At 44.0% G+C, this 14,728-nt stretch overlaps 1 protein-coding gene across 4 annotated transcripts in view; it reads left to right on the top strand.

The window, feature by feature from the left end:
- Tec (tec protein tyrosine kinase) overlaps positions 1–14,728 on the top strand; it is a 103,329-nt gene that overhangs the window by 35,432 nt on the left and 53,169 nt on the right. For 2 of the 4 annotated variants that reach the window (XM_050150022.1, XM_050150021.1), the window contains exons 2-3: positions 2,979–3,057; positions 5,174–5,360. In XM_050150022.1, coding sequence (XP_050005979.1) covers positions 5,223–5,360 — 138 coding nt within the window. In that variant the 5' untranslated portion in view covers positions 2,979–3,057; positions 5,174–5,222. Of the gene's footprint in view, positions 1–2,978; positions 3,058–4,366; positions 4,490–5,173; positions 5,361–14,728 lie in introns of those variants that run through there. The other 2 variants (XM_050150023.1, XM_050150025.1) reach the window with 2 other exon arrangements.

Below are 14,728 nucleotides of genomic sequence, written 5' to 3'. Positions count from 1 at the left end.
CCAGGCCAACCAGAACCATAGAGTGAGAGCCTGTCTCACCCCCCTTCCCCTGAAAAACTAGTTCCTTCCTTTAGAGAGTTTGGGAAGTAGCTCAGTTGGTAAAGTCTTTACCGTGAAAGTATCAAGGCCTGAGTTCTGTCCACCAGAATCCACAGAAAAAGTATAGAAGTGCACTATACTACCCAAAGCTGGGGAGACAGAGACAGGCAGATCTCTGAAGCTTGCTGGCTAGTGTGTCAGTGAGCTCCAGGTCCTGTCAGAGACACTGTTCAAAAAGTGAGGTAGAAATCAATTGATAAAGGTAACAGATGTTAATCGCTGGCCTCTGTTGCACCCTCATCCTTATATGCTCTCTCTCTCGCTCTCTCTCTCGCTCTCTCTCTCTCTCTCTCTCTCTCTCTCTCTCTCTCTCTCTCTCTCTCTCTCACACACACACACACACACACGCACGCACACACGCACACCTTCTTCAGTTCTTCTTTACCACTACTTCTAGAGCTCCTGGACTTGGTGACTTAATTTTTATACTATCTAGAGGTTTTCAGGTATAAAATTATTTGTTTCCAGGTGCCTCTCTGTTCCTCCCTTGGTTAGATCTAGCATGTATTTATCTTCTAGTTTCTGAATTTTTTTTTTTTAGTATCTTTTTCTGGCTTCTACTTTTGAGTGTTAATTTCTTTTTAAATTTTTTTATTTATTTCTAAACTTATTATTTTTTGTTTTTTAATTTATGTGTTTGTGTAGGGGGCAGGATATGTATGTGTGAATGCAGGTGGCTGTGGAGACCAGAAAGGGTGTTGGGGTGTTGGGTTCCCTAGAACCACAAAATGGGTGCTGCGAACCAAACCTGGGTCATCCTCAAGAATAGCAGAAGCTCTTAACCACTAAGCTATCTCTTCAGTCTCTCAGAGTGTTAATTTCTTAATAACAACAAGTAAATAAAATAGTTGTTTTTCGTGGTCTTCCAGGATGGCAGTGGGTATGTTCAGCCTCTTTAACTGGACATTTCCGTGAGTAGAGATATACTTCCTTTACACCCTACAAAGGACAATGGCTTTTGCTGACCAGAATTTTCCACTGACCTATGAATTATTACCAGGCAGTGAATTTGTGTGGTGTAGAATAGTACGAGGAGCCCTTCATTTGGAACCAGGAGAGATTTGTTCTTCTTGATCTTGGTCTGTGATACACCTAATTGAACGTTAGTTTTCTAATTTGTGAGGCAAAGGGGGTGATGTGTGAGATCTCTTTCAGCTCACATGGTATGATTCTGTATGACCATGAGTCTCTCAATAAATCAGATTGCCTGGTTCCCTCCTCACCCTGAAGTCATTAAACAGCCGTTTCTCTTATCTCTGGTGTTGGGATCTTTTGCTTCTAGAACTACAGTTAAGTCATGCTCTAGCTGTCCTCCGGTGCCTTCCGAAAATCTGTGCGCCGTTGGGTAGCAGAGGAGTTGCTCTTTGGATCGGAACAACACATGCGCATGTCTAGAGCCTAACTTGTTTCTTCCCTGGTAATCTTCCCTAAGGAGCCATTTTTTTCCCCTCCTGGAAACATAAAAAGATTTCTAAAGAAGTGGAATTTGCATACCAATAGTTTCTCAGGAAAACAAAAGAGAGTACCTCTATCCCCCCATATCTATTTCTATCTCATCTCTATCTATCTCTATATTTTTGAGACAGAACCTTATTATGTAGGCTAGGTGTGGTTTGAGTCTTACAATCTTCTTGCCTCAACCTCTTGAGTGTTGTTATTCACAATATACACCCAAATGAACAGGACAAAATTGCAATATAGCAAAAGGATCAACTTAGATGCGAAAAGAATGGATTGCCTTTGATTTCCCAGTTAAGATGCACATGGATTAATGGGTCCAAGTTGTAATTGTTTATCAAGAGCTGGGGGCTGCAGACCCCTGGCCCCTTGACCCTTTGCCTCAGACCCTTTGCCTGCTGGAGTGAACTGAGCAAAACAACCTGTTTACCTGTGCCTGCAACTGCTCTGAGCATGAGACCCTAATGGCAGGAGAGTAGTTTCTGGTGGGCCTGTGACTGAGAGATCCCGAGAGCTGGGGCATGGCCAGAGCCCTATATAAGCTGCCCTTGAGCACAGTAAAGTTGGCGTTCTTGTTTCAAGGATGACCCGTGTCCTGTGTCTCTGTCTGTCTCTCTGTGTGTAAAGTCTTCACCCTAGTTCCCAGCTCGTGTACCATCTGCTATAAGCACCAAGAGTGGAAAAAAAGAAGCATAAAGCTTCAGGCTCTTCCTTTAAGATGGCGGCTCACAGTTCTACCTGCACATAGAATTATGATGTCTAGGCCCCACTTCAGATCTAAAAAATATTAAAGGAAAATGAAAACAGAACCTGGATATCTGTACTCAAAATTTATTTATTTTAATTAATTAATTAATTAATTATTATGTATACAATGTTCTGTCTGTGTGTATGCCTGCAGGCCAGAAGAAGGCATCAGACCTCATTACAGATGGTTGTGAGCCACCATGTGGTTGCTGGGAATTGAACTCAGGACCTTTGGAAGAGCAGGCTATGCTCTTAACCGCTGAACCATCTCTCCAGCCCCTCAAAATTTATTTTGAGGATTCTAATGTACATGTTAGTATATTAATAGCTAGGTGAGAAGTTAAGCTTTATTCATTATTATAGATATGGAAGAATATGATTACCTTTGTCATGAATGAGATTATGGGTACAGATATCGGAAGATTGCCATTATCTAGAGACACAGGAAAGGATTGCATCAGGGGGATGAGTTCTGAGTTGGTGGAGTTGTCATAGATGGAGAGGGAGGAGTGGGGAGAGTACTGTAGACCAGGGAATGGATACTGCGAGGGGTGGTCCTGCCATATTTGTATTTGGAGTGACTGGGGAAGAGTCGAAAAGAAAATCGGATATCAGATTGCAACTGCACTGTGAACCTCTTCAGAGTTAGACTAAGTGTTGACTTTATCCTGCAGGAGTTGGGTGACCCTAAGGATGTCTGCTGAATGAAATGACCCGCTGGAACTTTGGAGACTGATTCAGCAGGAAGAAGGGGTATGTAGTTAGAATTAAATGAGGCACGAGTGTTGGTAATGGAAGCCCAGTTGGGAAGGTGCTGCTGTTGTCTAGCTGTGAGGATGCTCTGAGCTGGGGAAATGATGGTGGAGGTAAATATGGCTGTCTTCGTTAGGGTTTTGTTGCTGTGAAGAGGACACCATGGCCACAGCAACTCTTTTCTTTTAAAGCAAAGCATTTAATTGGGCCTGGCTTACAGTTTCAGAGGTTTAGTCCATTATCATCATGGCGGGAAGCATGGCACCTGCCGGCAGACATGGTGCTGAAGAAGGAGCTGAGAGTGCCACATACGGATTGGCAGGCAGCAGGACATGAACTGAGACAGACTTTTTCCATCAACGCCACACCTATTTCAACAAGGCCATGTCTCCTGATAGTGCCACTGTCCATGAACTTACGAGGGCCATTTCTATTTAAACCACCACAATAACCATAATAGACATTTGTATAGCATTTCACAGTAAGTTTATTATCTGTATCTCATTTAAACCTCAGTCTGACCCCGCCATACCTTCTAAGTGAAGGGGTGGATGTTTACAGGCTATGCTATTGGAGAAACCCTCATAGACATCAGAGGAGCCCAAGCGGTTGATGGTCATTGAGTAAGAGCGTGTAGTTGTGGTAGGACACTAAAGCTATCAGGTTGGAAGAAGGTATGATAGAATTCCTTAGTAGCTCAGTATCCAGTCTCTGGACATGCTATCAAGTAACTGTTGCACGTGCTTCAAGAGACTCCTTTTGTTTCTGTGGTTTGATATTCAATTACTTCTTGAAAGGACATGGAGAAGGCAAGGAAAGGGATAGTTGCCCTTAATTCAGCTTGTCTCAGGGAAGAGTCTGCAGGCCTTTTCTGAGAACCTTTGGGTTCTCAAATGGTTGAGAATTTAATTCCCTCCCTCCCTCCCTCCCTCCCTCCCTCCCTCCCTCCCTCCCTCCCTTCCAGCCTCCTTCCTTCCTTCCTTCCTTCCTTCCTTCCTTCCTTCCTTCCTTCCTTCCTTCCTTCCTTCCTTCCTTCCTTCCTTCCTTCCTTCCTCAAACGTCTATCCTCTCCTCCCCTCCTCTCTCCTCCTTTCTTCTCCCCTCTCCTCCCCTCCCCTTCCCTTCTCTTCTCTCCCCTCCTTTCCTCTCCCCTCCCCCTTTTCCTCCTTCACTCCTCTCTTCTCTTCTCCTCTCATCTCCCTTCCCCTCCCCTCCCTCCTCTCTCTTTCTCCCTCCCTTTCTTTCTGCATACCGTAGTGGTCAGAAGATAATTTATAGGCGTCGTTTCTCCTCTTTCCACCATGGGGAGTTCTGGCGATTGAACTCAGGTCATCAGGTTTGGAGGAAAGCACCTTTACCAACTGAGTCACCTCGCCAGCTCTTGTTTAAGTTTCAAAGCTCTAGGTACAGGACTACTGATCTTTGTATCCAGGTAGGTAGTCCTGAGGAAGGTTAGCTTTGACTGGGTGGGCTTCTTTTCTCTCGAGGTCTGGATAGGAGCCATACATGGAGCATAGTAATGGGGAGATATCAAGGGCCATCCCTGTAGCTCCCCTTTGACGCCGCTCTGGTGCCAGGTCCAGATGACATCTTTCCTCAGTTAGTGTGGATTGTCCCCACTACCATGCTCATTCATCATTCAGATCACTTACGCTGTGGTTTAATTATTTCGGGTGTAAACTAGCCGGGCGGCTGCCGGGAACGCAGCCCACTGCTCCTTTTACAACAATGCTGTGTGTTCTGGCGTGTGTTTCAGATCCCATGATCTTGAAGCCCAAGCCAACAATACAGGCAGTGGAATGTGCTTTGCTGTCTGAGATATTTGTTCTCTGAAGTCAAATAGCAGAGCGTGTTAGAGAGCTGAGGGATACCGGGAGAGACAAAGGCATACATCACCATCATCATCATGGAAAATCTTGATTAGCATTTCCTAGGAAATGGTGAGCAGGATGGAAGTTGAGCTAAGAGAGGAAGAGCTTTGGGCCTTGCACAACCCAATCTGGACACTTAAGACCCTCCTAGCTGGAGGGTGAGGAGGGCCTCTATTCGTAATTTAAAATTGCAGTAGCATTAGAAAATTAGCACCGTATCCTCACTGTTTATTTTCTTACTTTAGAATCCCGGGAATCTTCAATGGCAGGAGAAAGAGCGACCAGAAGACCGAGATGAATTTTAACACTATCCTAGAAGAGATTCTTATTAAACGGTCCCAGCAGAAAAAGAAGACATCCCCGCTAAACTACAAAGAGAGACTTTTTGTACTTACCAAGTCCGTGTTAACCTACTACGAGGGTCGAGCGGAGGTAGGAGACAGTCTGTTCTGCCGCATTCAGTGTCGGTACCATTGAGCAGGTGATGCTCTCCACCGAGTTAGTGGACTTGAGGTTACGGTTTGTTGTTATTTGGACTTGAAAGGTGAGATTTAGCATGTGCTAGAATTTGGCACAAGTTTTTCGTTATAGGTTAAGATATATGGCTATGCATTTAGTGTCAGAACTAATATTAATCTGCCAGAGAAAACACATTCCGGCATTTCCTGTTTGTTGTAGGTCCTTATAGAATCTCTTAGGCTTTTCCCCACAACCCGTCATATTATGTCTCAGAGCCCAAGCTGCTTTGTGTGAACGTTTCTTCATTTCTTGAAGCTGATGAGTTTTTAGGTGAACCATTTATTGAAGTTGATTGCAGAGGAATTCTTCAACTCTTGATGCTGAGCATCTCCTGCAGTTGCTGGGGCAGGGAGAGCAGAGAAGCGGTGTCTCGTGAGCTCCTGATGTGGGGTGTTGAGGTACAGTGAGGGGGGTGATGGCTAGGCAGCTTCTAGCTTTCCACAAGGAATGTGAATGAGTGGCTCTCTCTGGGCCAATTTAAAATCTGCCATAGTCTTCTGTTCTAGAAGTTCCTTTGGGGTGTAGAGAATGGCCAGGAACTGGATTTCTCTTGACAGCATGCTGCAGCACAGATGATGATGGCGAATGTCTGGTGGGCCTGGTGTTTGGGCTCAGTCTGGGCGTTTCTCTCAGATGTTGCTTTGCTTGTTTCATTGTTTTCTTATTCCGTGTTTTGGTTCCCTTCATTTGTACAGAATGGCATTGCTTTTCCTGGACAATCTCAGCTCCGCCATTTCTGCTGTGGCGTACCACCGTGACCTGTGCAATTCTTCAGACTCACACCCCACAGAACCAGATTCCCTTAACTCAAAACCCCCCCAAATCTTGCAAACCAAAGCTTCAAAACTTTTACTGTAAAACTAGAGCTGAGGCGAGACCGTGCTCACTCTTCATCCTGTTCACTGTGAACACATACATAGGTGTGCCCAGAACCATAAATGTGACTGGTTATGTCGCCTACCTTAGTCCTACTGAGAAGTGTCATATTTTATGATATGTATGCTACATTTCTTTTTGTTATCCAAGAAGTTCATAAATCCAATAGAGTTTCAGATAAGAATTACCAGAAATAGGGATTATCTTAAAATTGCAAGCAGATTTGGAGGGAAAGAGTAAGCTTTTGCTGTATGGCAATGATTTGTTATAACTTGGATTTAATATAGTTATTCCAGGAGAGGAATAGAAACACAGCAGCGAGAGTGGTAAAAGGTGGCACTTTACTAACCCCAAACCTGCAGAAGCCTACATTGTCAACTTCGGAATATGTACTGATACTGTTGAAGTTCAACACAGGGAGGGCCGGGAGATGGCTCGGCAGTTAAAAGCGCTGATAGTTCCTTCAGAGAACCTGTGTCTGATTCTCTGCATCCACATGTATTCTCACAGCCAGCTGTTACCCCTAGTTCCAGGCGTTCTGATGACCTGTTCTGGCTTCTGTGGGAGCCAGGCATGTATGAGGTGCACAGATGCACATACGGGCAAAACACCGTACCCAGAAAGAGAAAGTACAGCACGTGGTCAGCTCACTCTGAGGATGTTTAGTCTGTAGCTGGTCTTGTATGTCTGTGAGGGGGTGGTTCCTCTTACCACCATCTCATATGCTCAGATCTATTCAATAAAATAGTGCACCATTTGCACGTAACCTGTGCACATCTGCTTGTGTATTTTAAATGACCTGTATATTGCTTATAATACCAGATACAATACTGATGCTACAAAAATACTCATCCTATATTCCTTAGGAAATAACAGCATGAGAAAAGTCTGTGTCTGTTCAAACAGATGCATTTTTCCCTTCCAAATATTTTCCTGGGTTGATTGACTGTGGACTCAGAACCTATAGATCTGCAAGGCTAACTGTGCGAAGTTAAAAGTACCCCGACTGTTTAAGCAGAATGAAAACACAGGGATCCCTTCTTATTTCAGATCCCAGTCTCTCTCTGAATGTCGGGTGGCTTCAGTCATGGTGAGAACTGGACAGGGCAGATTGAGGTGGTTGTCCCACATGTAGAAGTCCCTCTTCTAACCCTTATTCAGAGTCTGTGTCCTTTCTGACTCACCGGCCCCATGACCCCAGCCACTAGCTGAGTTTCTTTCCTGATTCCCGCCCCCCTCCCAGCTCCTCTAATGTGTGGAGGTGGCGTTTTAACTTCTCATGATTCTGCTGTCATGGGTGGGCTGGCATTCCTTAGTGACTGGTCACAGAGCTATTGACTCTCACAGTCAGTTGTTGGGGGTAGGGATGTAGCCAGGTGCTAGAATGTGTGCTTAGCATGTTCCAAACCATTGACTAGATCCCCATCCCTAAACATTGACTAGATTCTGATAAGAATGAAGAATGAAGTAACTACTAACAATACTGGGAAGACTTCTGAGGGGCACCTCTCAGCCCATCTTCTAGAAAATCCTAGAGATGGTTCACCCCGGCATCACTGCCCTGTCTGGGGGGCATGTGTCGGTGCCCGTTTGCAGTGGATGAACCTTCTGCTTTTTTTGTTTCTGTTCTTCGAATCACTATTCAAAAGCATAGTGAGGCGGGGAACCCACGAGATTGTTGAGTTAGAAAGTAAGATTCTAGAGCTGGGCTGTGAAAACTACTGGAATCACTGAGACATTTAAATTTTCTATAGCTCTTCCGTCTTCACATGAAAGCTGGTGAAGAGGCTGTCTGTTTCAGTATCCCCATTCTTGGCCCTCTCATGGCCGTTGGATGCTTTGTTAGAACTCGGAGTTAATCATGATGTCCACCCTTCCTTCAGTCTCTGCACCCGACCCCAGCAACACAACGGCAAAAGCCTTTCCTGAGACGGTTCCTGCTGACTTCACTTACGGGGCTTTTCAAAGTTCTCGAGAGATTCTGTTTTAGACAGATCATCAGAAACCCGGTTAAAATATCTCCTGGAAGTCTCATATTGAGGAACTAGTGTTTCAGGTTACCTTGGGCTGTTGATTTTTTTCAGTTTGCCTTTTTTCTCTCTCTTTTGGTGGTTAATTCGTTGACGTCTGGGCATGTTCCAGTGAACTGGGAAGCAGAGATCATGACAGTTTATGGTACACCATCTTACGGCACCACAGACCGTGGAGGTTCGTGAGCGATGCTGCTGTCTACTCAGGGAACCAGATGACAGATGGACTGGGCTGCTTGACATTCCTGGGGAGGTTCCATGAGACATGGGGATGGGAGTCAGGGGAGTGCAAGACTGGAGTTTGTTCAAGAAAAATGCCTACTGGATACTGGCAAGAGAAAATGGTGAGGTGTTGAATAAAAGAAACCACATGGTATGCGAATTTTGCAACAGTTGTTAGCTAAGGAAGCCGGCCAGTTTAGATTGGGCCCTGGTGCTCTGTGGCTGGTTTGCTGCCTGCAGTACTGTGGCGGGCAGCATGGACGCTACAAATACTACAAATAGACTGTGAGGTCGGAGGGGCTTCAACAGTGTGGCAGGGCCCCTGAGAAAGCTTCTTTGTCAGACTGTTTTGGATTGCCAGCCCCCACATAACGACTTGGAGACTTATTAATTATGAAAGCTTGGCCTTTAGCTTAGGTTTATTTTCAACTAGCTCTTATAGCTTAATTAACCTCTTTTTTTTTTTTTTTTTGTCTACATTCTGCCTCGCAGCTAAGTCACCTCCTCTCAGTACTGCATGCTCAATTTGTCCGAGTCTGCTGGTTAAAATCGCACAACTAGATTCCTCTTCTTCTTCCTCTCTCTCCTTGGAAATCCCAGCTGTCCCCTCCTGCCTAACCATTGGCCATTCAGCTCTTTATTAAGCCAATCAGAAGGCGCCTTTGGCAAAGACACATCTTTACAGTCTATACAAATATTCCCCAATGTCCCCTGCTCTGCTTCCGTGCTTAGAGTCACAATGAGGGCTTCCTAACTATGCTGGATAATTCTAAGTCAACTTGACACAAGCTTAAAGTCATTTGAAAGGAGGGAATTCCAATTAAGGAAATGCTTCCATAAAACCAGGCTGTAGGCAAGCCCGTTGGACATTTCTTAATTAGTGATTGATGGAGGAGGGCCCAGCCCATTGTGGGTGGGTGCTACTCCTGGGTTGGTGATCTTGAGTTCTATAAGAAGGCAGGCTGAGAAAGTCAAGCAAGCAAGCAAGTACACTCCTCCATAGCCTCTGCATCAGCTCCTGCCTCCAGGCTCCCTGCTTGTTTGAGCTCCTGCCTTGACTTCCTTAAATGATGGATTACAATGTGGAAGTGTAAGTCAAAGAAACCCTTTCCTTCCCAACTTGCTTTTGGTCATCACAGTGGTATCCTAATTAAGACAGCAGCTGAGACAGCACTTGCTCACAGTTCAGCTGTGAGTTATCACAGTGGGAGAACGCAAAACAAAAGCAAAGTTTCCAGGCACCAGGTGAGGTACAAGCAATGAAGGATGTGCATGATCCTCTCATACTGTGACCGTGAGCATGTCTGTGAGGGACGATTGCTATAGGTTCAGTACCCATCGTGTTTGTCTTAGGACATCCCAAAATTTCACGTGCTAGAAGGATAGCAACTGTTTAGCACAAGTCATACTCGTGGTTGGTTGAGGTACAGTGAGCCACCCTGACCAGCTTTAGAAATGTCAAAGTTGCCAGACACTAACCAGTGGCCGACTCTGTAAGCAGGTCTTTCTTAGCCTAGTGTTCTCAGTGTGACTTTTGGAACATGGTATGTGCTGGCCGCAATGCTGAGTATGTTTGTTTCACGCACACGGCTTATTAGGTTTCCTTTCAGAATGAGGAACCAAGGCAAAGAAAGATAAGAACCTTGCATAGGGTGTGCCATGCCATACTAGAAGTTGCACATTCTTGCAAGAAATTGCAGGCCTGTTTCTTCAAAGCCTGTCTTTGAAACCATTTTCCTGCTCTAGGAAAAATTAGGGTAAGAGAAAAAAAAAAAAAAGAAAAGAAAAGAAAGAGAACCATTACTGTGTTCTCTGTAATACAGATAAAATTTTACTGTAGAGGATATTTTACTATTTCCAGTTAAAACTGTTTTGAATTTTTTTTGTATCGAGAAAAACATTCACACTGAACAGTTTTTTTTTCCTCTAGTCTGCCTCTAATTGGATGCTCTAAAATAACATTTTCAATTTGTGTATGGAGTTTAAAATGACTTTATGTAGATTGTATCTTTATATGCGCCTAGCTTCATTTTCATCTCCACTTCGACACGAGCACACATCTGATTTGAGAGGTTCCAGAGAGTCTCCTGTGCCAGGACGATGGTGCCACATCACGCAAGCTCCATGGAGACAGGAACTCCTGGGACTGGCCCCTCTCTGGCCCCTGCCCTATGTATTTATCACTCTGTTTGCTTGTTCATTTTATTATGTCAGTAGTAACAGGGTTGCTTGGTAAATTCAAGAAACTTCTCGAGCTTGAAGAAGTGGTTGTGGGAAGTTGTGGTTTGGAATGAAGTCAAACAGAAGTTCCTAGTAACCTGGAGACCCATTCTATAAGTTCTAAAGTAAACAGGACAGAACCCTTTGCCCATGAGCATGTATTAGCTTGTGCAGTTAGTTTTAGAACTGAGTTAAATTGTAGGATAATGCAAAAGAAAGACTTTTTTCTCTTTTTCAGCTTCCCAAGGGCTGTGGCAGGGATCATAACTTGCTCATCTTTGTATTTCTGAGACTTTGGTACAGGATGGACACTCAGTTCGCCATACATAGTTGAATGGATTCAGGTGAGCTAGGGAGACTGTTACTCCAGAATCAGGTAGAATGGGTTTATCCGTGACCACCAGGTGTTTGATTCACTGGGATTCCCTGACAGGACAATGGAAGCCATCAGTTACAGTTATGATGTCACAGACTGCTGCATGCCTTGAAAAACTCTTGTGTTCTGGAGGGTGTCCTGGGCCATGTGAGGAGTGTTCTCTTTACTAGGTTTGGAAACCTAGAAGTTCTTAGTAATACAGAGATGAGAGACACCAAGATGAATGTTTCTTCCATTGAAAATTAGTTCATTGGTGGTAAACACAGTCCTCAGCATCCTGGGCATCACTTCTGGAATGCAATCAGGGTGTCTACAGCAGCTTCTCCAGGGCTGAGATGAGGGAGCAGCAGCAGGCTCAGGTGAGGTGAGGGTTTAGCAGTTGGCTCAAGGCTCCGGCCAGGCAGGAGTTGTCAGCGCAGGGGAACTCAGAACTGTTTGCAATTGTGATCTATTGATGCGAACAATGCATGTGTATGTGTGTGTGGTGTGTGTTCATGTGTTTGCACGTATGCCCATACATACACATGTAGGTGCCAGAGCCTGGTGTCTAGTGTCTTTGTGCATCTCTCTCTACTTTATTCCCTGAGGCAAGGACTCTGCTGAAGCCAGAGTCCCTGAGTGCTGCTTACAGGAGGTTGCCACAACTGCTTGGTTTACGTGGGTCCTGGAGGTTTAAACTCTGGGCTTCACACTTGTGTGGCATGTGTTTTATATCCACTGAGCTAGCTCCACAGTCCTGAACATTTTTTTATTTTCTAAACATTTCTACCAGTAAACATAGTTTTTTTTCTGGTTTAAATATGAAATAAAGAAATATTACATAATGCAATTTTTAAAAAAAAAAATTAGTTCATCCCCGAGTGGAATCCTCGGGTATACAGGCTTTCTAGTCCCTTTCTGAATGTTTGTATCTTGCAGCACGTCATGCATGCTGGAAAGCTGGTATGGCATGGGAAAAATAACCCCGTTTGCTGCAGACCCTCTGAAAGCATTTGTATCACACTGAAGAGTTACTACTCCAGATGTCATAGCTCACCCCTCATCCCAGGCTTGCAGCAAACACTGGGAGGGTGCGCCTGGAACCATGACTAGAACCATGCCTTAGTTTCCTCCTATGCATATGCATCTCTGATAAGACTTAATGAAAATTTTATATATAGAAAGAGTTACTAATATTTAAGAGCAAACAGAAGAATCATAATTTTATAGCAAAATTGCTACTGGAACATAAACAAATATTATAGTATTACTACAATTGATCCGATACCTGAGTTGGCTGCTAATCTATGATATATACAGTATAGGTACATTGGATGATGGGTTGTTCATGTCCCAGGTGGGATGGACTGAGATATCAGAGAATATTGACACACCACTCAAAATGGCATTACATTTAAAACTTATAAATTGTTTAGTTTTTGGAGCTGGAGAGATGGCTTAGAGGTTAAGAGCACTGACTGCTCTCCCAGAAGACCTGGGTTCAATTCCCAGCACACACATGAAAGCTCACAACTTTCTGTAACTCCAGTTCCAAGGGACCCGACACCCTTACCCAGACATACATGAAGGCAAAACACCAATGCACATAAGCTAAAATAAATGAACAAATTAATTGTTTAGTTCTGAAAATTTCCATTTAATAATTTTGGACCATGATTGATTCCAGGTAGTCAAACTTTAGGAAGCAAGATCATGGATGAGCAAAAATTTTTGTATTTCATGGTTAATACAGTGGTTAGTGTAATTATCATTATTATTTTTTTCGAGGCAAGGTTTCTCTGTGTAACTCTGGCTGTCCTAGAACTCTCAGCGTAGACCAGCCTGGCCTCAAATTCAGAGAGCTCCACCTGCCTCTGCCTCCGAGTCCAATACGATATTTTTTATGGTCTCAGAATCAACTGTATCATTACATGAAAACTTATTTTATTAGCATTTGAACTTCTCTGTTTCTGAAATAAAGTAGTATTATGCCAACTTTTCCTTTATATTTTGCTTCCCTTTTTTCTGTCTCTTACTCCAATTTTGACTTTTATTTGTTGTCTTCTCCTTGGTACCCAACCTTCTGCCTCATTTAAAAACACCAAGATACCAGATCAGAAGTCTAAAGGTCTAACACTACCTTAATTTGCTAAATTAATTATTTTCCCTGGATAATATTAAACTTTTTGTCCACTTAGGAAGCTGAGATCTTTTAAAACATCTTTTAAAAGATTTATTTTATTATATTATATGAATATTTTACATGCATTGAGGTCAGAAGATGGTGTTAGGTCCCCTAGAACTGCAGTTAAGGGTAGCTGTGAACCACCACATGGGTGCTGGGAATCAAACCTGGGTCCTCTGCAAGAACAAGTGCTTTTAAACAGAGCCGTCTCTCCAGCCACACATGGACACTCTTCTATAGCCATAGTACAGAGATCAATATCCAGACACTGGAGCCGACGCTGTAATCACATCTCCTTCAAGTGCCACTAGGTTTTACCGTTTGTTGTCTCTGTACCCTCTTCCTCCTCCATTCTCAACCCACTCGGTGTGGGGGTAGAGCTAGGCAGATGTCTGAGTTCAAGGCCAGCCTGGTCTACAGAGAGAGTTCCAGAACAGGCTCCAAAGCTACATAGAAAAACCCTGTCTCAAAAACCCAAAAAGAAAAGGGAAAAAAAAATCAACATTTTCTTACATAAGTCATATTGTCTGGTTTAATTTATTTATACGATGTAGCTCTGAGCAGCAGAAATCAACAAAATGGTTCCCATCAAAGTTTCCTTTGTTGAATTTTCACAAGCCCTAGCTCTGGGCAATTTTTAGTGATAACCAAAAGTCAAGTTTGCATCGAAGTTTTATTTAGCTCTCTTTTCCCCACTGAATATATTCAAAAGACTGCTGAAGGGACCAAAGGCAATTATGGAAAATCGGCTTCCAGAAAGTTTGGGAAGTAGCACAGTTGAACGCAACTGGTTCTCTCCACCTCTCTCTTCCCGTTTGCCTGCCGTACAGTGACTGCCTTGTCTTTGTCACAACTGTGGCAACTTCCTGTAGACGTCCCTTTCAAAGTACTCTGCTGTCTAACAGGCACTTTGTTTCAGGAACTGCAGGGCTACAGATTCTGAGAGCCTGGAGCTGCTTCCTTGGGATCCCCAGTTTCCTCTAAGTGTTGACTAAGAGAAGGGATGTGCGGACTGACACCAGAGGCGTGCCTGCACACACGCACACACACACACTCTTACCCACTTAACACAAACACGCATCCTACCCCCAAACACACATATATGCACCCTGTCCCCTAACACACACATGCCCTACCTCACTAACACACAGACCCAACCCCTCTAACACACACACAAACCCTACCCCTAACACATACACTCACACCTTACTCTACTGACACAGATACACATCCTACCCCCAATACACACACACACCCTACTCCCAACACAATACATACCCTAACCCCTAACGCACACACACCCTACCTCACTAACACACCACACACACACATTCACACACACAGAATAGGGATGATTAAACTTACCTTGGGAGACTGTTTATGGAATGGAATA

Source organism: Alexandromys fortis, unplaced genomic scaffold, assembly GCF_014885135.2.
Source record: "Alexandromys fortis isolate MF-2015 unplaced genomic scaffold, M_Fortis_MF-2015_v1.1 scaffold_0, whole genome shotgun sequence".
Taxonomy (NCBI): Eukaryota; Metazoa; Chordata; class Mammalia; order Rodentia; family Cricetidae; genus Alexandromys; species Alexandromys fortis.
Note: the sequence above shows the minus strand (reverse complement) of the source record. Positions and strands in the feature narration are given on the sequence as shown.